The 25227-nt window shown below is 45.4% G+C and overlaps 1 protein-coding gene across 1 annotated transcript in view; it reads left to right on the top strand.

The window, feature by feature from the left end:
- The window catches only part of LOC136608229 (oocyte zinc finger protein XlCOF8.4-like), a 158423-nt gene extending 134015 nt beyond the window's left edge, over nucleotides 1-24408 (top strand). The window contains exons 2-5 of the mRNA XM_066589094.1: nucleotides 19204-19301; nucleotides 20899-21282; nucleotides 22664-22792; nucleotides 23353-24408. Coding sequence (XP_066445191.1) covers nucleotides 21135-21282; nucleotides 22664-22792; nucleotides 23353-24395 — 1320 coding nt within the window. The 5' untranslated portion in view covers nucleotides 19204-19301; nucleotides 20899-21134 and the 3' untranslated portion in view covers nucleotides 24396-24408. The remainder of the gene's footprint in view (nucleotides 1-19203; nucleotides 19302-20898; nucleotides 21283-22663; nucleotides 22793-23352) is intronic.
- The last annotated feature ends 819 nt before the right edge of the window (nucleotides 24409-25227 follow it).

Here is a 25227-nt window from a genome sequence, read left to right as displayed (position 1 = left end):
TGGGGAACGTTCAGTGCCGCTCGTTTCCATCTTGGAAGAGATCTATTCGACCAGTGAATTACATTTTTTTTTTTTGCCATAAATGAGAAGGAAAACGGGACCCGCGGAGTCAATGTGAAGAAGTGCTAAAATGTATTTCAACATAAACCAGCTTAAGGTGTAACTGCACTTTCTAAAAAACAAACTTGAGATGTCATAGGGCCCATAGACTTTCTATTGAGCCAGTCTTCAGCAATGACAACACTTGGATGAGCTCTGCCATCTTCTCAGCCCTATATGGTCCTAGAGCCAAATTCTACATATCCAGAGAATAGAAATGTTTATCTATCGGCCTGTGCGAAGATACCTTAAGGCTACTTTCACACTGGCTATCGTGACATCGTCGCAAGAAAATTGCTGCAAAGTCGCATCTGTGCTCACGAGCCGTTTGGGCTCAGCGATGCTTTATCCTGACAAATGTACTCCCAGCGTCAGGGTCATGTGATCTCATTCTGACTACAGGAGATTTATTTGGCTTTATTTTCTCTCAAGAACTCAGCTTTTCAGCTTTTCAATCAGTATAATTCCCATGTGATAGTTTTTGTTGTACTACTGTAAAAATAAAAATAAAAAATAAAAAAAACTTTATAAAAAATTACTTTGTTGCCATCTGCTGACCCCCATAACTTTTATTTTTTTCCGTTGATGGTGTTGTGTGGAGGCTTGTTATTTGTAAGATGAGCTGTAATTCCTAATGGTACCATTTTGGGGTACAATATGAGTTTTGTGATCACTTTTTTTTAATAAAAAAAATTCATTTGAGGGGGCGTGACCAAAAAAAGCACCTGGTGCTTAAATTTCAATAAACACATAATAATAAATGCAGATTTTCAAGTGAATTGAGTGTTTTCGCAACAGAAAAGATGCAAAAATGGTAACAATACCCTCTTTGTAGTTTACGGAGTGATTTTTATGTTGCCCATCGATCACTATGGTGAAAATCCGCTGCACGTATATGCCGTTTCTGCAAAAAAAAAATTGATGTGCTGCTGTTTTCAAACCGCAGCATTTTTCAAATGTCATGCAAGACAAAATCCATGATGTGTGAAGATTTGTAGACTCTCATTCCGTTGCCGTCTACTGTAGACACTGCAGGATTCTCACAGCATTTACTCCGTGCGAAGGCGGCTTAATACCTTGGTGTAGAGACCTTAGTGTGAGCGTCTCAATCTTGCCTCTGCTGTGGAGCAGCATCCTGCTGGTGCTGTAGTTGTCCTTCATGGCAGCTTCAAAGAGGCAGCAGGATAATGCTCGGCCGCACACACAAGCTGGTCACAGAAACATCTCCACAACTTTGTCACACCTCCATGGTTGCCCAATCACCAGGTTTATCACGAATAGAACATGTATGGGACCATCTGGGACAACCTGGAAGTTTGCACGCTCTAGAGGCTCAGTTTCAGCAAATGTGGACTGATATGCCACAGGATACCATACTTCTGTCATCTGTATCACACCTTGCATACAAGCTAGGGGTGGTATAACAGGGTACTAGAGCCTCCATACCAGACCCATATTACATCTTGTAGCCAAGCTCGAGGCATTACAACAGGGTACTATAGCCTCTATGCCCCCCCCCCCCGTATCACATTTTTATCCAAGCTAGAAGAGATACAACATGATGCCTCCATGCTCACCCCTTTTCACATCTTTTATCCAAGCTAGAGGTAGTATAACAGGGTAGTAGAACCTCCATGTCCATCAGTATCACACCTTGTAGCCAAGCTAGAGGCGGTACAACAGGGTACTAGAGGCACGTTGGTGCAGAGTGTTAAGGCAGCAGTATGAAGTCCTAAGGTCTCACTCATGAGTTCAATTCATGCATGGTTCGGGTAGCCAGCTCAAGATTGACTCAGCCTTCCAAGGTTGGTAAAATGAGTATCCAGTTGCTGTGGGGTAATATAAATAAACTAGCCCGAGTTAATTAGATACACGTGTTTTACGTGTTGTTTGCTTGGAAAATTTTATGAAGTCAAGGTTGCTTTGGAGTAACCGAGGAATAAAATATGTATACACATAGAGGAGTGTTAGATTCTCCTCAGGCTGCATGTACTGATGTCCCTCTGTAGAATGTGCCACCCCTCCCACTCTCCTCATTTAGGACCTAGAGAATGCTTGCGCCAAATTTCACGCTTGTATGACACTGAGAAGTTACATTACATAGGGGTGCACTTACTTTTGCACTTAGCTTTGAATAATTGAGTTTTTCTATTTAGGACCTAACAAATGCTCCTGCCAAATTTCATGTTTGTACGACACTGGGAAGTTAGAGAATTTAGATTAGGTACATTATATAGGGGTGCCAATACCTTTGCACTTAGCATTGAATTTTCAAGTTGTGACCCCCCCCCCCCTTTACTTTTCCTATTTAGGATCTTAAGAATTCTTCTGCCAAATTCATGTTTGTGTGACACCAGGAAGTTAGAGAATTAGATTTAGTCCATTACACAGAGCTGCTAATACTTTTGCACTTAGCATTGAATAATTGAGTTGTGACCCCTTTTCTTTTCCTATTTAGGACCTAAAGAATGATCATCCTAAATTTCCTGTTTGTACGACATCGGGAAGTTAGAAAATTAGTGGCGAGTCAGTCAATCAATCAGTGAGTGAGTGAGGGCTTTCACCTTTTGTGTATATATATAGATTACCTGAAAGCGCTGTGGAAAAAGTTGGCGCAATTTAAATAACAAGCCCCTTCCATGCCTATCCACATCACATCTTGTATTTAAGCTAGAAGCGGATCAACCGGGTACTAGAGCCTTCCTACAAGGGGTCTGTTCTCCACAATAAATGATCCTTTTGCTTTGACCAATTTGATCAGCTTCAACGATGAAGTAAGTTCTAGGCTGGAACGGGAGAGTCTATTGATCTCATACATCTGGATTTCTGGAAAGCATTTAACACCGTGCCGCATAATAGGCTGATATATATAAAATGAGACAGCTCGGACTGGGCGAAAACGTGTGTATCTAGATAAATAACTGGCTTAGAGATAGAAAGCAGAGGGTGGTAATAAATTATTTGTACTCTGATTGGGCTCAGTACTTGGCCCCATTCTGTTCAACATATTTATTAATGACCTGATAGAGTTACCGCACAGTAAAATATAAATATTTGCAGATGACACAAAATTATACAATATAATTAATACGAAGGAGGACAATGTACGGCTACAAACTGACCTAGATAAGCTGGGGGCTTGGGCAGAAAGATGGCAAATAAAGTTCAATATTGAAAAATGTAAGGTTATGCACATGGGCAGCAAAAACTGATGTCACCAATATACACTAAAGGGGGTACTGCTAGGAAAAAGTGAGATGGAAAAAGACCTGGGGGTACTAGTGGACTGTAGACTTAACTGGAGCAATCAATGCCAGTCAGCTGCTACAAAAGCAAATAAAGTATTAGGGTGCATTAAAAGAGGTATAGGGGCGAAGGACGAGAACATTATCCTCCCACTATATAAGGCACTGGTCAGGCCTCACATGGAATACTGTGTACAGTTCTGAACACTGGTGCTCAGGAAAGATGTTGCAGTGAGGGAAGCAGACAGGGAGGGCAGAGAGACACTTACAGCTGCCAGAAACTGCATGAGGGCGGCAGACATGAGTAGCGACCTTAAAGTGATGCTGTAGCCTCTGATTGGCTTCAGGGTTCACGCCGACTCCCAGCGGCGGAGAATGGGGACAGAGCAGTGGGAGCTGGATAGTGGCTCCTAGGAGGGGAGGAGGTACAAAGACAGGTGAGTTTGCTTTATTTTTTTTAATTTTAACTCATGCTGAGTTGGGAAAAATGTTTAATTTACAGACACAACCCCTTTAAAAGAGCCATCTGTCCCTAACTGATAAAGATTCCCCTGATTTATTTTTTCACAAACATCAACTGTCAAAGGAAAGCTGAGCTGCCCTGGACAAACTAGAGTTGTCTGGCCACATGGCTGTTATTAGCGGGTTTTGTACAACTAAAGTCCAATGTGTATGGGGGCCTTTAGACATAAAAACCTTTCAATACATTTTTTTCTGATAAAAAATGCATTTAATAGTCTGAAAAATATGGGATATATATGTGTATGTATGTATGTATGTATATATATATATAACATTTTTTTTTCTATGTATTTCTTATATGGCTCTTCTTACCTTGTGATATCGGAGGCTGGTGGTTCTTCATAATGATGTCCTTGTACAGATCCTTGTGTTCTTCTAAATACTCCCACTCCTCCATGGAGAAATAGACAGCAACATCCTGACACCTTATAGGAACCTCACAACACAATGATACCATCATTACCCAGACTCCTCTAGTGCTATTACTGTATAATTACCCAGCATTCCCAGCAGCTCAGTGATCTTGTTGGTGAGGTCTAGGATCTTCTGCTCATGTATCGGTAAGTGAGGAGGAGCCTCTGTGATGGGGCTCTGGCTCCTGCTCCATCCTCCTGACTCATGGAGATGGCTGTTGGGAGTCGTACCGTTAACCAATGTCTTCTTCACTATTGTGTAATCCTGTGTATGGAAAGAGAGATGTAGAGAACTGAACCCTGTATTCCTCCCTCAGTAAAAAGAGGGAGATTGTGATCCCGCTGTATATAAGGATCTACAAGGGCAGACGTGATGGACCATGTGTTCTCCTTCTGACATCAGTCTTCTATGTCTCTAGAAGTGGCAAATATCAAAGTCTACAGGCTGAATTCCGGCCATGTGATCCTGCTGGCTCCTGGCTGTTGGTTGGTTCCTCCTCATTACAAGGAGCCTACTTCCCACTCTCATTGCTCCTACAACATTACTATTAGCTCATTGGTTCCCACCATACAGAACTGACCATATCGGTGGCCGATCTTCACATTTTCTGCTGTTCAGTTCTTTAGTTCTCCCTCACTTGGAAGGTCTGGAAGCCGTTATACAGGACACTGGGTTGTTCCTATTACTTCCTAGAATGTATTTTCTCTCCCCTTACTCTGACTTGTTAAACAATACAATAAAGATGATTGAAATACAGAAGAGTTTGCCTCTCTAGTCAGCAGGTAGATGATCTCTAAGGTGAAGCTTAATATTCTCTTGGTAATCTCATTGCCGGATTTCTTCCTCCTCGGTGGGTCATTCAGAGGCATCCAAGTAGCAGCTGGACAGGAAGATGAGCCTGGCTGCTGCATTCATTGTGGATTGGAGAGGGGAGAGTCTGGCGCAGGGAAGGCCGGTTAACAGCGAGTTGCAATAATTGAGCCGAGAGTGGATGACGGCAAGAGTGAACGTTTTTAGCGTGTCCATGGTGAGAAAGGGTGTCGGATTTTTGTGATGTTCTTGAGGTGCAGGTGACATGCCCCTATGCCCTTCCATGAAGTCATTTGTATAACTGTATTGTTCCCCCACTTCACTTCATTTCCACAATAGTACACTCTGTATTTGCTTTTCTAATCATTATATAATTTTCCTGTAAATTTCTGTTATCTCCCCCTGTCCTTTCATGATGCTATTATATTTTTTCATAATGATTCCTTTATTTTGAATTGAAAGAATGGAACGCAACATTACGTTCCCCATTTACCTCCTATGTCATAAGGCATCAATAGAATACATAGGCACACCCCCGACGCTCATTACCTCCCTGGAGCACCACAGTGGAACGCAGCGTCACGTTCCTTGTATTTCTGATTATAGCTCATCCTCACAACAGGATGCATAGGCACGCCTCTGATGTCCTCTATGTCTTTGACGTCATCACACCCCTGAACTGCCGTTGAGCGACCCGTGTCACATGACGAAACTGTCTTCCAATTACGTTTGTTTATACACCTTAAAGATTAATTGTTACGACTTTACAAACATCTCCCTTATGGATTTATAGCCCTGTTTGTAACGCTATGTATTTTTTGCCCAGTGATGTCATATAAAGTCCAACAGAACTAGCACATTTTATGTGTTTCGGGGGACACAGCCCCTTCCTCAGAATGGCTGGGTAGAACACAGCTCCTAAGCGTTGGGCAGCTGGGGTGCATTCAGACAAAGAGAAGATGATGGGTCAAATGGGTTGGTTTAGCTGCCATATACGGAGGAGTTGGGTTTATATTCCTAGTGTAATTGTTATTTGTGAAAAGTTTTTCTACTTTTTCATTCAGCTATACTGATGCACCCATTGTACAACTGTGTCGTATTCTGGGCTGGCAGCACCTTAGAATTATATTTAATTTATCACTATCCATCACCCATAGCCACACAAAATTGGACTTCTTAGTCTGCTGGAGTAGCTCCACTTCTTTCTGCACTTCCTTGTAATTGGTGGCATTCGCTGCATGACAAAAAGCAGTCATGAAGCATCCTCAACAGCTTTTCTCAGCCACAGAACCCATTTCTCAGAATTTGGCAACTTCACTGGGGGTAATGGGAAGTCTCGTTGGGTAGCGTTGATTGAAATCTATGGCAATTACACGTGTGCTTCGTTCACCTGACCTACTTTCTGATTTAAAAAAAAAAAAAATCATTAAAAACTTTTTTAATGCTAACAAATAGGGTAACTTCATGTTATCGCCCCATTATAAAGTAGAAGATAAAGCTACTGTACAACACTCTTCAGAAGAAACCCCACAGCTTCGTTATACAGATCTGTCATACAATCCCCTTAAGGCCTCATTCAGACGAGCGCTGTTTTAGTGTTTGAGATGCACATGAAAAGAGTGCTTCTATAGGAACGAATGGGTTCCTATAGAAGCGTTTACATGAGTGCTTGTTAGAAGCGCTGAATCAGCGCATCTAACAAAAGATAGGCCATGCGAGTGCAAACTTGCATGTCGGCTCCGAGGTGCACGCTAAGATAGGACATGTTCTATCTTTGCTGTGTGCTTTCCATGGGCTGCTACGGGAGCATTGAAAGCACGCACCTCAGATTGTGTAAATGGGTGACTTTACGAAGCTTGAAGTAGCCCATTCATGTGATCTTTACAGCACTTCAGCAGCAAGCTTTTCTCGCTGCTAACAGCGCTAAAACTGCAATAGTCTGAATGAGGCCTAATCATGAGGAACCTTCTCCTGACCAATCTTAGATTGAAACCTTTTTCCATCTTTGTGACATGTTGTAACAGTGTGGTGAATGTGGAAAATGGTTTTCAAGCAGACCAGGTCTTTTTACACCCGCAAGGGTGCACACAGGGGAGAAGCCGTACTCCTGTTCAACCTGTGGGAAATGCTTTAGATATAAATCACATATAAATTCACACAGGAGAGAAGCTGCAATCATGTTCAAAATGTGGGAAATCTTTTATACAAAACTCAAATCCTAATGGAGATCAGAGAATCCACACAGGAGGTCAAGTCTTAGGGGGCATTTGAGGGCCAGACGCCGCAAATTCCTGTTTCTGCTGGGGATGGTTGCGTCGGCTGGTACAGACTCCATGTCAGTTCTCTCTCCCTCACCGACGGAACCCAAGCCAGACGGATCTCCAGATTACATTCTGATAAAAGGCAGCCTCTCTTGCACTGTTTTTTTATCCCCAAAGTACCACTGGGGTTAGACGGGGAATATCCAGCAGGCACACCTTGTAATGCCATTGCAGCAGCTTAAAGCCTCTAGTGCTCTCACTGTCAGGCACTTCTTCTCTCTCCTGAGCACACTGTTGTAGTACTGTAGCGCTTGTCATTAACCCCGCCTCCGTCCGGTTGCCTATTTCCACCCCCATACTTTTCTCTCACCACTGGCGGGCTTTTCTTGGCGGGGAGGATTGGGCAGGCTTTTCCTGGGAGGAGGAGGGGGTCTTCTAGGCGCCATCTTGAGAGTCCATTTCGCTATTTGAACCATCGGCCTGATGTGAGTGTCCAACAGTGCTACCTCACCCAGCAACACCACACAGTCCTCTTCCAAGTCGTAGGGCATTTTCTGCACATAGAATTTATCTCCATAAAAGTCCAATTCTAATTCTCAGGTTTTGTAATCGACCAAGAGCAGCAACACAACAGAGAGAAGTCCATTCTCCCACCTGTCAGCATACATGGCACCGAGGTTTCATCCTGTTCGTGACGCTAAGGCCTCATGTCCACGGGGAAAATAAGAATTAAAATCCGCAGCGGATTTTAACTCTTCTCCCGCGCGCGGATCCGCATCCCATAGGGATGCATTGACCACCCGCGGGTAGATAAATACCCGCGGATCGTCAATAAAAGTGATTTTAAAAAAAATGGAGCATGAAAAAATCTGGACCATGCTCCATTTTCATGCGGGTCTCCCGCGGGGACGGCTCCCGCGGGCTTCTATTGAAGCCTATGGAAGCCGTCCGGATCCGCGGGACACAAAAATCATATTTTACTTACACGCTCCGGTTCTTCTCTTCGGCGCCGCGTCATCTTCTCTCCGTCGCGGCCGGATCATTTTGCTTCAGCCCGGCGCATGCGCGAGGCACGTCACCGACGTCATCATGCACATCCGCCGAGCCGAAGAATGAAGATCCGGCCGCGACAAAAGAAGATGACGCCGCCGCGAAGAGAAGAAACGGAGCGGATGGGAGGTGAGTTTATTCTCATTTATTCCCATTTTCAGCGCTCATGTCCGCGGGGCAGGAGGGACCCGCTGCAGATTCTACATGGAGAATCTGCAGCGGATCTGATTTTCCCCGTGGACATGAGGCCTAAGTCTTTTTACACATTAAAAACTTCACACAGGAGAGGGTCTAAATCAAATCTTACTACACATCAGAGAAGTCACACAGGAGAGAGGCCTTATTCATGTTCAGAATGTTAAAAATGTTTTATTATTAAAACCAGATGTAGGTATCATCAAAGAATTCACAGAGGGAAGAAGCCCTTTTGATAATCTATATGTGGAAAACATTTTGTAAGGGAATCAATTTAATCAACAAAACCAGATTCTTGTTTGGATTATGGCAAAGGCAGAAAAAAAGACTTAACGCATAAGGTTTTGCCTTCCTTTATGCTAATTTCACACAGTCGAGTGCAATATGGGGCCATGAATCCCGCCCCAATATCGCGCTCGCCATCCATGTGAAAGCCCGAAGAGGGTGCCTCTTCAGGAATGCAGGGATCCTCCTGTACAGCTGTCGCGGCTTCAGCAGAGGATAGCAGAGTTTCTCCCATGGTCTTCAATCGTTTGGCTGATGCCACTGGCTCCTTTGAAAGCAATGGGTCTTCGATGCGAGATCATGTAGCCAGATAAATGATGCTGTGATTTGTTTCCTGCATAGTATTGTGGTGCCATGTGGTGCCGAGTGGGGTTCATATTTGTGCGAAAATTGTGCGTCTTGTAAGGCAGAAATCTCACGTGATTTTATCGTCCGTGTGAAGCCGACCTTAGATCAATATTGCAGGATGTTGAACTGGATGGACGGACAGTTCCAATCAAAATTATTCAACCGCAATTGCAAATTAGGTTTATTTGTCAAATATACAAACTTTTAGCTGTTTTCACAATGCTGTCAGACCAGAACAATTTAAATATCTCAACACAACTAATATAACAAGTGGTCTCTCAAAATTCAGCATAAAATGCCTTTTTAATGCAAACCACTAAGCTTGGACAAACAAGAATGGCCGAACCACTTCTCTGCCTACCTGATGCACGCTGTGGATTAGTTTGCATTGTTGTTTTAAGATACTACACCTGCTTTGATGGACCAGTGCTGTCCATGATCAGCGCTGGCCAGTGGGAGCAGCATGTAATGTCTTAGACTATGCATACTTACCGGGGTGTGCATCTAGGTCGGTGCTATATATGGTATAGGTATGTTCATTTATTTTGTGTTGTAACATGTGACTGCTGTTAATATATTTTGATATGATGCTTCTTATACATTGTAGCACACATATGGGACCTCAACCATTATACTAATGCATATTTAATTGATCTACTGTTTTTGTGTCAGAGCTGCGCACTCTTGTTCAACTTGTAAATATTAAATAAAAATATTTTAATATGATTGGTAAATAAAGGTTTTTTTTTTACATTCCTAATCTGTGTATTGGGGTTGATATAACGATATACACAGCTGTATACATATGTATGCCCATTGTTATTTTGGAGTAGTGCTGTCCATGAGCAGCGTTGGCCAGTAGGATCAGCATGTAGTGTCTTAGACTATGCATATTTATGTACAGGTAGTGAGGGAAGTGGTTCGGCCATCTTTGTTTGTCTAGGTCTGGAGAGTCACTTTAATGACTATTGCAGTCTTAGAATTATTCATCCTTTCATTACGGGCAGTGGTGAGTTCTACCACGGGAGGTGGTGAGTTCTCCTTCAATGGAAGTGTTCAAACAAAGACTGGACAGATATCAGTCTGGGATAATTTAGTGAACCCTGCACTGAGCAGGGGGTTGGACCTGATGACCCTGGAGGTCCCTTCACACTCTACCATTCTATGATCAGCCCAGAACAATGGGTACTGTGATTTGTCAGTCCTATAGGGTACAGTTAGCAACCTCACAAGCCCTGGTGAGGTGCTGTGCCCAGTTTTGTGGTATCAACATAGGCTCTGGTGGGTCTTCTGCTCCAATATGCCATGGAAGCTAAAGAATGCTGCACTGACCTGTAGAACATGGGTGTGGGGCCTCCTGCATTGACCCACAGGACATAAATGTGGGGCCTCCTGCACCAACCTGCAGGACATGGGTGTGGGGCCTCCTGCCTTGAACCACAGGACATAAGTGTGGGGCCTCCTGCACCAACCTGTAGGACATGGGTGTGGGGCCTCCTGCACCAACCTGCAGGACATGGATATGGGCCTCCTACACTGAATGTGGATATGATGTCTGCTGGAGTTGCTTGTCTGTTTGTACGGACAATTCTAGCCAGATGCTGCCGGTCACAATCATCAAGCACTAGAGATGAGCGAGCACCAAAATGCTCGGGTGCTCGTTGCTCGAGTCGAACTTTCCGCGATGCTCGAGGGTTCGTTTCGAGTAACGAACCCCATTGAAGTCAATGGGCGACTCGAGCATTTTTGTATATCGCCGATGCTATCTAAGGTTTTTATTTGTGCAAATCTTCAAAACGTAACATGCTGGGCTGCATCTCAGGTTCCCAGGTCCCACTATTAAGCCACAATAGTGGCAAGAGTGACGCCCCCTCCCCCCCCTAACAATTTCTACTTCGGACAAACCCTCATTAGCAAGGCATACCTTAGCTAAGCACCACACTTCCTCCAACCAAGCACTGCCTGCGGGACACACCGCTGCCTCTTCTCCTGGGTTGCATGTTGCCCAGCCCCCCCCCCCCGCACGACCCTGCGTCCGCAGCGCACACAAAAGTGTCCCTGCGCAGCCTTTAGCTGCCCTCATGCCACACGCTGGCTGCATAGCCACACCACCCTCATGTCTATTTATAAGTGTGTCTGCCATGAGGAGGAACCGGAGGCACACACTGCAGAGGGTTGGCAGGGCCAGGCAGCGACCCTCTTTAAAAGGGGCGGGGCGATAGCCCACAATGCTGTAGAGAATCGATGAGAAATTGACGTTCGCTCTTCATTCCAATAAAGTGCCAACCGCCGTCAGGAGCTGCAAACGTGGGCATGAGTTACATAGCTATGGGGAATCCATGTGCCCACACAGTATTCATTCTGTTTAGGTGTCAGATAGCTCAATCCACACTGCAAGTGGAAAGCCATCTGCACTCTGCCGCCTACCCAAGTCAGTCAGTGTCTTTGTGTCAGAGAGGTCAAACACCGCGATGGGAAGTCTGTGTGCACCCACAGCATAGGTGGTTTCAACGCAACCCAAGACATGAACAATAAAGAAATCAGAGTGGCCAAACATGGCAGACTTACACTGCGCCGACGACATAGGCATCGGGCCACAGCTTCAGCAATCGTAAGCATGAAGCGGACTTCAATGCTAGTACACCTGTGAAGGTGTCTGTAAATCCGTTACGTTTTCTTTCACTGCTCCAAAGACTGCATTAGCCAGGAAAAAGTTCCACAGGCCCAACCTGGCGTCGTTGTCGGTCCCCCGGGACATAGGCCTCAGCCAACAGCTTCAGCAATCGTAAGCAGGAAGTGGACTTCGATGCTAGTACACCTGTGAAGGTCTCATTAATGCAGTTATGCTCCTCTCCTGTGGCCCAAACGAGTTTTTCAGATAACTGTGGTAACACGAGAGAAAATACACGATGCGCAATGCTGACCCCCTAACCCCAAGCAGGAGGAGGAGGAGGTGGCCTCACAAGGCCCTGAAACCATGACCAGGACCCGCTGTAGCCTGTGCTGAAAGGATGTGAGCAGGCCCTTGGCCAGGCTCGGTCCCAGCAAACACCTTGTGTGGCCCAAGGTGCTGCGAGTGACATAGCAATGGGGAATCTATGTGTCCACACACTACTTATTCTGTTTGGGTGTCGGATATCTCATCGATAACGCAAGGGGTAAACCATCTGCACTCTGCACCCTACCCGAGTCTGTCAGTCTTTTGAGGACAGACAGGTAAAACACCTCAATGGGAAGTCTGTGTGCACCCACAGCATGGGTGGGCCCAAGGAACTTAAAGACTGTTCACATAAAGAAATCAGAGTGCCCAAACATGGCAGATTTTCACTGCGTCCAGGACATAGGCCTCTGCACAAACCCTCAGCAATCGCGGGCATAGAGCGGACTCCGATGCTAGCGTAGCTGTGAACGTCTCATTAGCGCTGTATCGCTCCTCTTGTTTGTCCCAATGCAGTGCCCCGGATAACTGTGGTAACGTGAGAGAAAATGCATGTTGGCTTCGGCCCACACTCCATGCCCTAGTCAGTCTGTTTTTTTTTTTAAAGTGCCAGGCAGGTACAACTCCGCTATGGGAAGTCTGTGTGCACCCACAGCATGGGTGGGTCCCAGGAACCCAGAGAAGGTATATAAAGAAATCCCATTGCAGTGCCCCGGATAGCTGTGGTAACGTGAGAGAAAATACATGTTGGCTTCGGCCCACACTCCATGCCCTAGTCAGTCAGTGTTTTTTGGGGGGCCAGATAGGTAGAACACCGCGATGGGAAAACTTAGTGCACCCATAGTATGCACAGACCCCTGTAATATTCCTGTAGCAAAGGTATAAGCTGACCCCAGTAACAGTTATGTTGCAGAGGTCTAGGGAGACCCCAGTAACATTTCAGTAGTAACAGTATTGACAGACCCCAGTAACATTTCAGTAGTAACAATATAATAATAATAATAATCTTTATTTGTATAGCGCCAACTTATTCCTGCAGCGCTTATATAGACAGACCCCAGTAACATTTCAGTAGTAACAGTATAGGGAGACCCCAGTAACATTTCAGTAGTAACAGTATAGACAGACAAAGTAACATTTCTGTAGTAACAGTATAGGCAGACCCCAGTAACATTTGTGTAGCAGCAGTATAGGCAGACCCCTGTAACATTTGTGTAGCAGCAGTATAGGCAGACCCCTGTAACATTTCTGCAGCTGAAGTATAGGCAGACCCCTGTAACATTTCTGCAGCTGAAGTATAGGCAGACCCCTGTAACATTAATGCAGTTACACTCCTCTCCTTTGGCCCAAACAAGTTTCTCAGATAACTGTGGTAACACGAGAGAAAATACATGATGCGCATTGCTGATCACCTGACTCCAAGCAGGAGGAGGAGGTGGCCTTACAAGGCCAAGAAACCATGACCAGGACCCGCTGTAGCCTGTGTTGAAAGGATGTGAGCGGGCTCTTGGCCAGGCTCGGTCCCAGCAAATACCTTGTGAGACCCAAGGTGCTGTGACTGACATAGCAATGGGCAGTCCATGTGCCCACACAGTATTCATTCTGTCTAGGTGTCGGATAGCTCTATGCACACCGCAAGGGGAAAGCCATCTGCACTATGCACCCTACCCATGTCAGTCAGTGACTTTGTGCCAGACAGGTAAATCCCCGCTATGGGAAGTCTTTGTGCACCCACAGCGTAGGCGAGCCGAAGGAACCCAAAGACAGTAATAAACATGAAGAAATGATAGTGCCCAAACATGCCAGACTTTCACTGTGCCGAGGACATAGGCCTCTGCACACACCCTCAGCAATCGTGGGCATAGAGCAGACTCCGATGCTTATACAGCTGTGAAGGTCTCATCAATGCAGTAACGCTCCTCCTCTTTGGCCCAAACCAGTGTCTCAGATAACTGTGGTAACACGGGAGAAAATACATAATGCCCAGTGCTGATCCCCTGACCCCAAGCAGGAGGAGAAGGTGGCATTACAAGCCCAAGACACCATGACCAGGACCCGCAATAGTCTGTGTGGGAAGCACGTTAGCGGGCCCAGGGTCAGGCTCGGTTCCAAGCCTCCACCTTTGTGACCTAAGGTGCCCTGAGTTACATAGCAACGGGAAATCCATGTGTCGCAACATAGATAGCTCAACACTGGAAGGGGCAGTCTTAGAGTTCCTTGGCCTAGCCTATGCTGTAAGTGCACAAAGATGGTATTACACAGGAAGAAATCGGAGTGCCCAACCATGGGAGAGTTTCGCCCCGCCAAGCAACTTGGCCTCGGCCAGCAATTCTGGCCTAGTCAGTCATTGTATTATTTGTGCCACATAGGTAAAACACCGCGATGGGAAGACTTAGTGCACCCATAGTATAGACAGACCACTGTAACATTCCTGTAGCAAAGGTATAAACAGACCCCAGGAACATTTCTGTAGCAGCAGTATAGGCAGACCCCTGTAACATTTTTGTAGCTGCAGTATAGGCAGACCCCAGTACTATTTCTGTAGTGGAAGTAAAGGCAGACCCCAGTAACATTTCTCTAGCAGCAGTACACGCAGACCACTGTAACATTTCTGTAGCAGCAGTATCAGCAGACCCCTGTAACATTTATGTAGCAGAAGCATATGCAGACCCCAGTACCATTTTTGCAGCAGCAGTATAGGCTGTGAGGAAGGAGGAGCAGCAGCCAGAGGATTCAGAGTTTCAGCAGTGGACTACGTAGAAGACTGGGTGCCCGATACATTGCTGGATGCATTTTCTGCCATCCACGACAGGACCTGCTCACACTGCTCTGTTTGCAATAAAGGTCTACCACGTGGACCCATAAATTGTGATATGAAGCTGGGGACCCCAGAAACTTGCCTCTCTCCTAATCCCGCAGCAGCCGGCTGGGATACACCTGGACCAGGAACTTGGCCTGTGCCGACACCCTCACTTGGAACTCTGCATCCTCGCCCGTGTCCACATCCTCGACCCCTACCCCTCAGCATGGTTTATTACGAATAGAGCAGACACAGACCACGGAATTATATGCGTACACTTTCACGGAGAGAGCGGAATCGTAATGCTAACTCCAGGCAGAAAAAAATGGAAGGAAGGCCGCAAAGAGGCCTAGCAGTGCTATAGTGATGCACCAAAACTCCCACCAGGCACCCAGTAAAATGCAGACGGTCAGAGGTAGCCCAACAAAGGAGCTTTTTGGGTTTTTTTTTAAAAAGAAGACAGGCTATATACTGTGTATATCACTTTCCCTCTATAAGTAGCTGTGTTGGCCGTATGCTGAGCGTCAAATTCACTGCAGACACAGGCCGGTGTAAATAATCTTGGAATTATGTGCATAGTCTTTCTCGCTGTGAGTGGTATAGTAAGGCAAACTCCAGGCTGAAGAAAATAGTCAGGAAGGCCGCAAACAGGCCTAAGTGCAATAGTGATGGACTACAACTCCCACCAGACAACCTGTAAAATGCACACGGTCACAGGTAGCCCTAAGAAGGACCCTTGGTTTTCTTCTACACAGGATCCCACACTACCACTTTCCCTATCTCAGCAACGCTGTCCCTATACTATGTAGCACAGACTGCAGCCTGAGAACGCTATAGCTGTAATGGGGCTGCACACCCGATATACAAAAAAAAAATTAGCAAAACTGCTCCCAGCAGCCACAACAGTAATGCAGACAGTCAGATGTGGCCCTAAGAAGGACCGTTGGGGTTCTTGAAGACAGGATCCTACACTAACACTCTCCCTATAGCAGCACCAGCACTGTCCCTGATCTCTCCCAGTGTGTGACTGTGGCAAGCCGCGGGTGGCCCCACTTTAAATACTTGGGGGTCACTTGATCTCGCCAGCCACTCACTGCAGGGGGGTGGGATAAGGCTGGAACGTCACAGGAAGAAGTTGTAATGCCTTCCATGCATTTTTATTGGCTAGAAAATGGCGCAAAACTTTCAGGGAAGGAAATGGAATTCACTCGAACATCGCGTGGTGCTTGCCTCGAGTAACAAACATCTCGAGTACCCTAATACTCAAACGAGTATCAAGCTCGGACGAGTATGCTCGCTCATCTCTATTAAGCACCCGTAGGTAGTCACTGTGCTGTCCACTGAGTGGTAGTGCCTTCTATGATGTATCGCCAGTACGCATGTGATCGAGGAAGGTTAAATGCCCACACAAGTTTGAAAATGGAACATCCCACCAGTCTGACACCCACTATTGTGTCTCGTTTGAACTCCGATAACGTCTTCTTGCCATGAGAACGCTGGCCGGTGTTTATCCTCACTTGCAAGATAACACCTCATAACTTATATAAGCCGTCCCTTGGAGTTTCGCCACTTTATCATCAATTTACATACCGCTATCCCAGGATTTTGGCACATCGGTGTATCAACTAATGCTTATTACTGTGGCAGAAGCTGGAGGAGCCGGGGGTGTGAGTACTTAGTACTTGGTGTGGTACACCTAGAAGACGCTGGACAGCCGTCTGATCTCATAGTATGGGGTCACTAAGTATCCCAGCACTTTTGTCATGTCAGTGTAATACACAGAAACACTTCAGACAGTTCTATAGTTGGGATACAATATGGCCAAACAGCGAGTAGTAATAATCCAATGGCGTCCTGTTGCGTTGGCACTAACCACGGATGTATGGGACGAGGGTGATATGTGATTAATAAAAGTGTACTTTTAAGGGGATCCATTCAGGTTTGTTGCTTCTGGCAAATATATTGATTTTGGAACATATCCACAAAGTCTTCAATTTCTTTTACTTCATACATAACACAGAAGCTCCACGGTGTGTGTTCACATGACCATCAGCACAGATCCTCCCGCCACTACTTATCATCTGCACACTGAGCTCCGCCCTTTATATAATGGTCACATGACAGTGACATCATCACAGGTCCTTCAATCACTGCTGAACTCCGCCCCTTATATACTGATCACATGATAGTGACATCATCACAGTGTAGCAGGTCCTGGTCCCTGCTGTTATCAGCCAGCGGATATATATACGCCACATGGTCACTGATATCAGCTATATTCACACCGGTTGGTTGCTGCATTACACAATAGTACTAGACCCCTGCGTGTAACTCCGGCCGGCAGGTAAGAGACGCCGGAGGGGTTCTGCAGTGTTGTTGTGTTTTTCTTGTGTAACGAGGAGAGCCCAGCTCTCTGCAAGGACTTGTGTAGCACAAAGGGTTAACGGGGTTGTACTATAAGGCCACCTGCACACGGGCGGAAATTCTGCAGCGGGATTTCCCACATAATTTCTGCCCGTGCACGCCTGCATAGGATTGCATTAAAAAACGTAATCCTTGGCAGAGGCCCGCACAGAAGGGTCTCCCCCGGCTCCGCTCTGCGCACATCAAAGAGCCGGAGTCGCGGGAGAGGTGAGCATTGCACTGGTCCCTGCAGGGGCTCTTGCAGCGGGATCCGACCCGGCCGTCTGCAGGCGGCCTAACTGAACGAATATGAACCTCATTCTTTTGAATAGTTACATGAGCAATTTTCCTCGGAACGCATCATTTTCAATGGGGCCAAAAGACGCATCGCACGCGTACAATGTGGGGTCTCCCACTGACAACAATGGGAAACACTCACAGCTGTGAGCGGCATCGGAGGATCGCAACCTCACGGACGTGATGGGAGGCGTTGCTGACAGAAAAACGCCTTGCATCCGCCAGCACATCGCACGGGTGTGAGCGTGATATTGGGACGGGTTTCACGGCTTGATATTGTGCTCAGCCGTGTGTAGGTTTGGCGCGCCAGAATGGGGGGTTGTGGTGATGGCAGTCACTCTTCTATCCACCAAAACGACAGCCAACAGAATGTTTGGCATGAGACTTTATAATGGGCTCCAGTAGGGAATGATGGCAGCTGTTGTCGTGACGCCAGTTCATAGCCCGGCCTGACCTGCTATGAGCAAAGTTTTTGTGGGGGGATTTAGGGGGGTTGCAGTCCCTTCCCCTGGAGGACGGTGTAGTACTCAGTGCCGTGCGTGAGACGGAGCTCCAGGAGTTGGGGGAACAGGTAACATAATATAACTCAGTTATTCCTAATTCTGAGTGACTTTAGGCCGTTGGCCGGCAGCGGGGGTCCTCTCTGGAGTTGGAGGATTGGGGAACTATCTGCTTTCTTTAAATAAATAATTTTCTCCTCTATTCACAACTCTGTCTCCTATCCTTCTTTCTATATTCAGTAAATGATATCACTGAATGGCTGTGATTGGCTCATCGAGTGCCGGCTGTGATTGGCTGCTGGTGCTCGATTAGCCAATCACAGCGCTCGCTTTGCTGAAGGTGGAGTATTCAAAGCCCCGTCACCAGCAGAAGCTAAGATGGCAGATGGGGAGGACTCTGCAGTTTGCCGTAGCACCGCCGGTGGCCATCAGGAGGCCGTGGACCAGGTGAGGATTTTTTTTGGGGGGGGGGGGGGGAGAAACGATAGCTAGATCTTATTTTCGATGGAGGCCTTATATTTCAAGCCTCCCCCAAAAACCCGGTAGGTCTTACTATCGGGGTTAGGACCTATTTTGGGGAAGCATGGTAACAGTAGTATTCCCCCAAAAGCCATCTACAGTGACATGGGTCAGGTTGTAATGAGTCGGGTCATCTTTGTCTCCTCGACTGTTGCCTAAACTCCCATGAAAATGAATGGAGAGAGCCAAGTATACCCCCTTCTCCATTCATAATCTGCCTGGAAGTGGTGGCTGCCTCACCAAACAGGTAGGGAACCCCACTCTTCACATTGGTATGGGTCTTGGAGGTGGCACCTACTATGGCTATATCATATATGCTTGTGTTGGGGATACCCCTTTAATCCATGAGGTTGAAGGCTTTGAGACCCTGCTGCTCTTAATACTCATTAAATGAGGTTCTGTATAATATATCGTACATGATGATGTCCCCCGTATGATTTAGAGTCTTTATTGTTAAAGCCAGCAGTTTTAGAACCCTCGAGTTGATCCATTTCTCTGATGTTCTTATCCAAAACAGTTCTTCATGATTCACTGAGAATGGACAAAGACAGCAATGAGATTACCAAGAGAATATTAAACTTCACCTTGGAGATCATCTACCTGCTGACCGGAGAGGTAAACTTTTGAATATTTTTATGTTCTTTATTGTATTATGTAACAAGTCAGACAAGGACAAGGGAAAATCCATTGTAGGAAGTAATAGGAACAATCCAGTGTCCTGTATAACGGCTTCCAGACCTTCCAAGTGAGGGAGAACTAAAGAACTGAACAGCAGAGAATGTGAAGATCGGCCACCAATATGGTCAGTTCTGTATGGTGGTAACCAATGAGCTAATAGTAATGTTGTAGGAGCAATGAGAATGGTAAGTAGGCTCGTCGTAATGAGGAGGAAAGTGCAGCCAGGAACCAGCAGGATCACCTGGCCGGAGGTCAGCCTGGTCCAGCTAAAATTAATTGTATATCCTTTAGATTGACGATTCCCAACTTTTATTACAGATGTGTTTCACAAATCTGTGTTTAAAAAAAGTATATCAATCCAGGGAATGGCTCTACCCCTCCTGTCCCAGTGATGGTTGATGGGGATCTTTAATTTGGGGTCAGCCACATTGTGGACTCGTCGAGTGAGGAATTCATTACAGTACTTTGTGCATTGGCATGGTTGCGGGCCAGAAGAACGGACATGGGTTCCGGCCACAAATGTCTATACGAAACAGCTAGTTATGAATTTTCATAGACCTAATCCAAATGGACCTGGCCCTAAGGGTCCTGAGGCCCCTTCTAGCAGAGGAGGTACTGTTGCTGTAGGTTTTGATTTTCGTTCACAGAAGTCTGGTTTACGTTGAAAATATCAGGACGGGATGTCCGCATATATGGAAAGTTCCCCTCCATCTGTTATTTCCCATGATACCTGTGCTGGTTTATGTTTCCACTGCGTAAACATAGCCCAGGGACTGTTCAGGGGACCGGTTTCAGTACATCCTGGTCTGATATGACACTGTGGAGAATTGCAAGTTTCTCAACGTTATTTAAAGTTGAGCTTACATTGTCCCTTTAATAAAAAATACCTTGACAACGTTGTGACTACAGAGCATGGCATAGGAGGCTCTGTATGTTGTGAGGCGAGGCTGTACATGCCTATGGGGGTCTTAAGTAGTGTCTTCCTGTTCATAGAGTGGTTGTCCTGACAAGGATGCAACGTGACAGTGGCACAGTCTACAAGATGTGGAGGAGTTCAACTGGTGCTTCTGACTGTGAAAATAGCGTTGCTAAGGAAGACATTGCCGTTAGGGAATAAGAATGTGCAAATATAATTGGCATAGTGGCATTATATCTGCAGAGTGTGGAGCCATTGCTGATGAAAGCCTGAGTTCCACCCAATGAATAGTGCATGGGGAGTGTGATTACTAGAGATTATATAGAGCTGAGCCAGTATTGAGTGCCATTGCCATATGCTGCTTCCATCAGTTGGCCAGCTTGAAGTCTGATTACACCTTGTCAGTTCTTTACTTAAGACCTTTCACCATTTTTATAACCCATCTGTGGACTTGGTCTATTTTATCAAGGTATTTTAGTAGATGAGTTCTCCAGAACTGAACCCAGTATTCCAGATGTGGTCTCACTAGACCTCTATACAGCTGGATCCCAATCTCTCGCCTTCTACTGATGGATGAATACTGGGTTCAGTTCTCTACACGTCTCTCTCCACACACAGGATTACACAATAGTGAAGAAATTGGGTGCTGGTGCGACTTCCAACAGCCATCTCCATGAGTCAGGAGGATGGAGCAGGAGCCAGAGGCCCATCACAGAGGCTCCTCCTCACTTACCGATACATGAGCAGAAGATCCTAGAACTCACCAACAAGATCACTGAGCTGCTGACTGGAGAGGTGACACTGCTGGGAATGCTGGGTAATTATACAGTAACAGCACTAGAGGAGTCTGGGTAATGACGGTATCATTGTGTTGTCAGGTTCCTATAAGGTGTCAGGATGTCGCTGTCTATTTCTCCATGGAGGAGTGGGAGTATTTAGAAGGACACAAGGATCTGTACAAGGACGTCAAGATGGAGAACCACCAGCCTCCGATATCACAAGGTAAGAAGAGAGTTACATATGTAGTGGAGAAAACAAACAAATATATTTTGTCATATTTTTTTTCAGACTATTAGATGCACTTTTTATCAGAACAAAATGCTGTGAACGGTTTGTGTCTAAGGGGGCTTTTACACAGAACAATTATCATTAAGTTTATAGCTGGATGGTGCGAAACAATCATTCAGTGTAAACGCTGCCAGTGAATGAACGAAGAATGACAATTGGTTTGCTTGTCGTTCAGTTTCTGTAGGTATAAAAATCAATTGCCGATCGGCCCGTGTAATCGGACAATCATTCATCTATGATTGTCTGCTATGAATGGTGGCCGGAGGCGATCCCCAACCTGCTCCACCTCCATTCACGAAGGCTACCTACACACGGCCGAATGTGATATCTGGGCGTGACACTCAGCCCAATATCGCGCTCAGGCATATGCAATGTGCCGGTGGATGCGAAGCAGCTTCTGGGAAGCAGCGATCCCCTGGTGAGTCTTATAGCCATGTCGGGGGATCGGCAAGTGTTTCCTATTGAAAACAATAGGCAATGCTATTCGAGGAAAATTCACTCATGAATATGACTCCATTCAAAAGAACGGGATTAGTATTCATGCAAGATTTATGCGTCTCGCATTGCAGAAATCTTGTGTGATTTTTCTCGGTCGTGTGAAAGCAGCCTAAGTAATTATCACTTGTGTGAAAGGACAGAAGCCGTAATCTTCAGGACGACTTTGGGACACTTAAGTGGACAACAATCATTCCGTGTAAAAGGACCCTAGAAGCTTCCCCCCCATACACATTAGACTTTAGTTGTCCAAAACCTGCTATTAATGGTGGGTTTGGCAGCTGGACAAGTCTCTAACATGTTCGGGGCGGCTCAACTTTCCTTTGGCAGAGAATGTTGGAGAAAAGACGAAGCGGGTATGTTAACTTTCATAGCCGGATCCTCCTGTTCCCTGGGAGATAAGGCATCAGAGAACTAAGCCAAAATAACATACAAAAACAGTTGTTTCAGGGTGCTTGCCCCTCATCAGTGTATAGTAGATTTCTGGCTTGACTAGTGAGAAGCCTATAGATGTGGGTCGGGAACGCTATCTTTTCTCCTTAAGTAGAGCACTTACTACACACTGATGAGGGGCAAACACCCTGAAACGGCTGTCTGTGTATGTTGTTCGGGCTTGTTTTTCAATTCCCAGTCATTGTTAAAAGGCTTGTATAAGGAGTCTAACAATGACTTGCAGGAAAGCTGTCTTCCAATAGGTGGCACTACAGAGGTATTGTTCCATCTCCCTTATTTCAAGGTTACTACAAATTCAATAAATTTTTGTACTTTAGTGATTTTTAAAAAAAAACACGAAATCCTTTTTTTTTCTTAATCTTAACAGATAATCCACTTGAGAACTCAGAAGGAAACTTGATGTTATCGTGTAATTATAAAGTAGAGGGTGAAGATCTCATGCAGCGCTCTTCAGCAGAAAACCTCATCACCCTTCTTGTACAACCTGCTATTAACGGTGGGTTTGGCAGCTGGACAAGTCTCTAACGTGTCCGGGGCGGCTCAACTTTCCTTTGTCAGGGGATGTTGGAGAAAAGAAGTGGGGATGTTAACTTTCATAGCCGGATCCTCCTGTTCCCTGGGAGATGAGAAGGCATCAGCGAACTAAGCCAAAATAACATACACAAACAGTTGTTTCAGGGTGCTTGCCCCTCATCAGTGTATAGTAGATTTCTGGCTTGACTAGTGAGAAGCCTCTAGATGTGGGTCGGGAACGCTATCTTTTCTCCTTAAGTAGAGCACTTACTACACACTGATGAGGGGCAAACACCCTGAAACGGCTGTCTGTGTATGTTGTTCGGGCTTGTTTTTCAATTCCCAGTCATTGTTACAACGCTTGTATAAGGAGTCTAACAATGACTTGCAGGAAAGCTGCCTTCCAATAGGTGGCACTACAGAGGTATTGTTCCATCTCCCTTATTTCAAGGTTACTACAAATTCAATAAATTTTTGTTTCACTTTAGTGATTTAAAAAAGGAAAAAATCACGAAATCCTTATTTTTTCCTTAATCTTAACAGATAATCCACTTGCGAACTCAGAAGGAAACTTGATGTTATCGTGTAATTATAAAGTAGAAGATGAAGATCTCATGCAGCGCTCTTCAGCAGAAAACCTCATCACCCTTCATGTACAACCACCTCTTATCAGTACATTTCTGTCATATAATTCCCCTAATCGTTTGGAACCTTCTCCTGACCAATCACAGCTTGTCAGTACAGACCTGTCATATAATCCCCGTAATCATGAGGCACCTTCTCCTGGCCAATTGCAGATTGTTACCAAACCTACAGCTCGCAAAAGGGGTAAAACATTTCAGTGTGATGAATGTGGAAAGCATCTTCCAAGCAGAATACGTCTTTTTACACACAAAAATGTCCATACAAGGGAGAAACTGTACCGTTGTTCACACTGTAGGAAACGGTTTTTACATAGAGCACAGTTAATTGCACATGAGAGAACTCACACAGGAAAGGAGCCATTTTCACATTCAAAACGTGGGAAATCTTTAATCAAAAAATCAGATGTTGTTCAACATCAGAGCAATCACACAGAAGAGAAGCCGTTTTCATGTTCAGAATGTGGAAAATGTTTTGCACATAGATCAAACTTACTTGTACATGAGAGAGTTCACACAGGAGAGAAGCTGTTTTCATGTTCAGAATGTGGAAAATGTTTTACACGTGGCTCACAATTACTTATACATGAGAGAGTTCACACAGGAGAGAAGCCATTTTCATGTTCAGAATGTGGAAAATGTTTTGCACGTGGCTCACAATTACTTATACATGAGAGAGTTCACACAGGAGAGAAGCCATTTTTATGTTCACACTGTGGGAAAAGCTTTGCACATAGATCACACTGTATTACACATGAGAGAATTCACACACGAGAGAATCTGCATTCATGTTCAGAATGTGGGAAACGTTTTGCGTTGGAATTAAATCTTATTTTACATCAGAGAAGTCACACAGTAGGGAGGCCAAATGTTCATAATGTGGGAAATGTTCATAATGTGGGAAATGTTGTACTACTCATACCAGTTGTAAATAGCAATAAATAATTTACACGAGGAAGACGTTGTTTGATTTCTGTATGTGGAAAACATTTTACAAGGAAACCAGATTCGTATTTGGAATGTGAAAAATAATGAAAAAAGATTTTTAATTCCATTCATTTTTATTGTGATGACAGATAAAACCGTGCATTGGTTAGATTTACAATTTACATTCAGATGGTGAATCTGTCCATCAATCTTTTCTTCATACAAAACAACATAAACATGACATTTTAAAGCTAAAGAAACATAAAAGTGTGGATTGGGTAAAACAAGGAGGGGGGTGGGGTGAGGGGCAGGGGAGAGAGGGGGGTACATTTCCAGAACCATCACAACCATGACCCGAAAGAACCCATCCCTCTAGACCTTTATTACAATAATAATAATAGCTTTTTAATCCATTTTTAGCCAAGTTTCTCCTAAGCTATGCATTCTTCTCTGCCTTAGGCCTAATAGTTTTTCATACGAGCAATGCTCCAATGTCCTACTGATCAAATTTTGGATTGTGGGTGTGTTAGGGGCCTTCCACTCTCTGGCTATTAGCAGTTTAAGGGCTTATTCTGATGACCGTATATCGGCCTGGTTTGCATGCCCCAACGATATACAGCGTCCTTCTCTGCAGGGGGAGGAAGGCTGGAAGTGTTGGGAGCAGTGCACTGAGCTCCTGCCCCCTCTCCGCCCCTCGCCACTAATCGCAATGGGAGGGGTGGAGGAGGAGCTAAGTTTTCAGCTTCTGTGTCAGGGGACTGTGAGCTCCGTATAAGTCCATGTCTTTCTGCCCACAGTGAGCTCTGCTGCAGCTGCAGGGAGTGAGAGACACTGCTGGGAGAAAGATCAG

The sequence above is a fragment of the Eleutherodactylus coqui genome, chromosome 1, assembly GCF_035609145.1.
Source record: "Eleutherodactylus coqui strain aEleCoq1 chromosome 1, aEleCoq1.hap1, whole genome shotgun sequence".
NCBI classification, from domain to species: Eukaryota; Metazoa; Chordata; class Amphibia; order Anura; family Eleutherodactylidae; genus Eleutherodactylus; species Eleutherodactylus coqui.
Note: the sequence above shows the minus strand (reverse complement) of the source record. Positions and strands in the feature narration are given on the sequence as shown.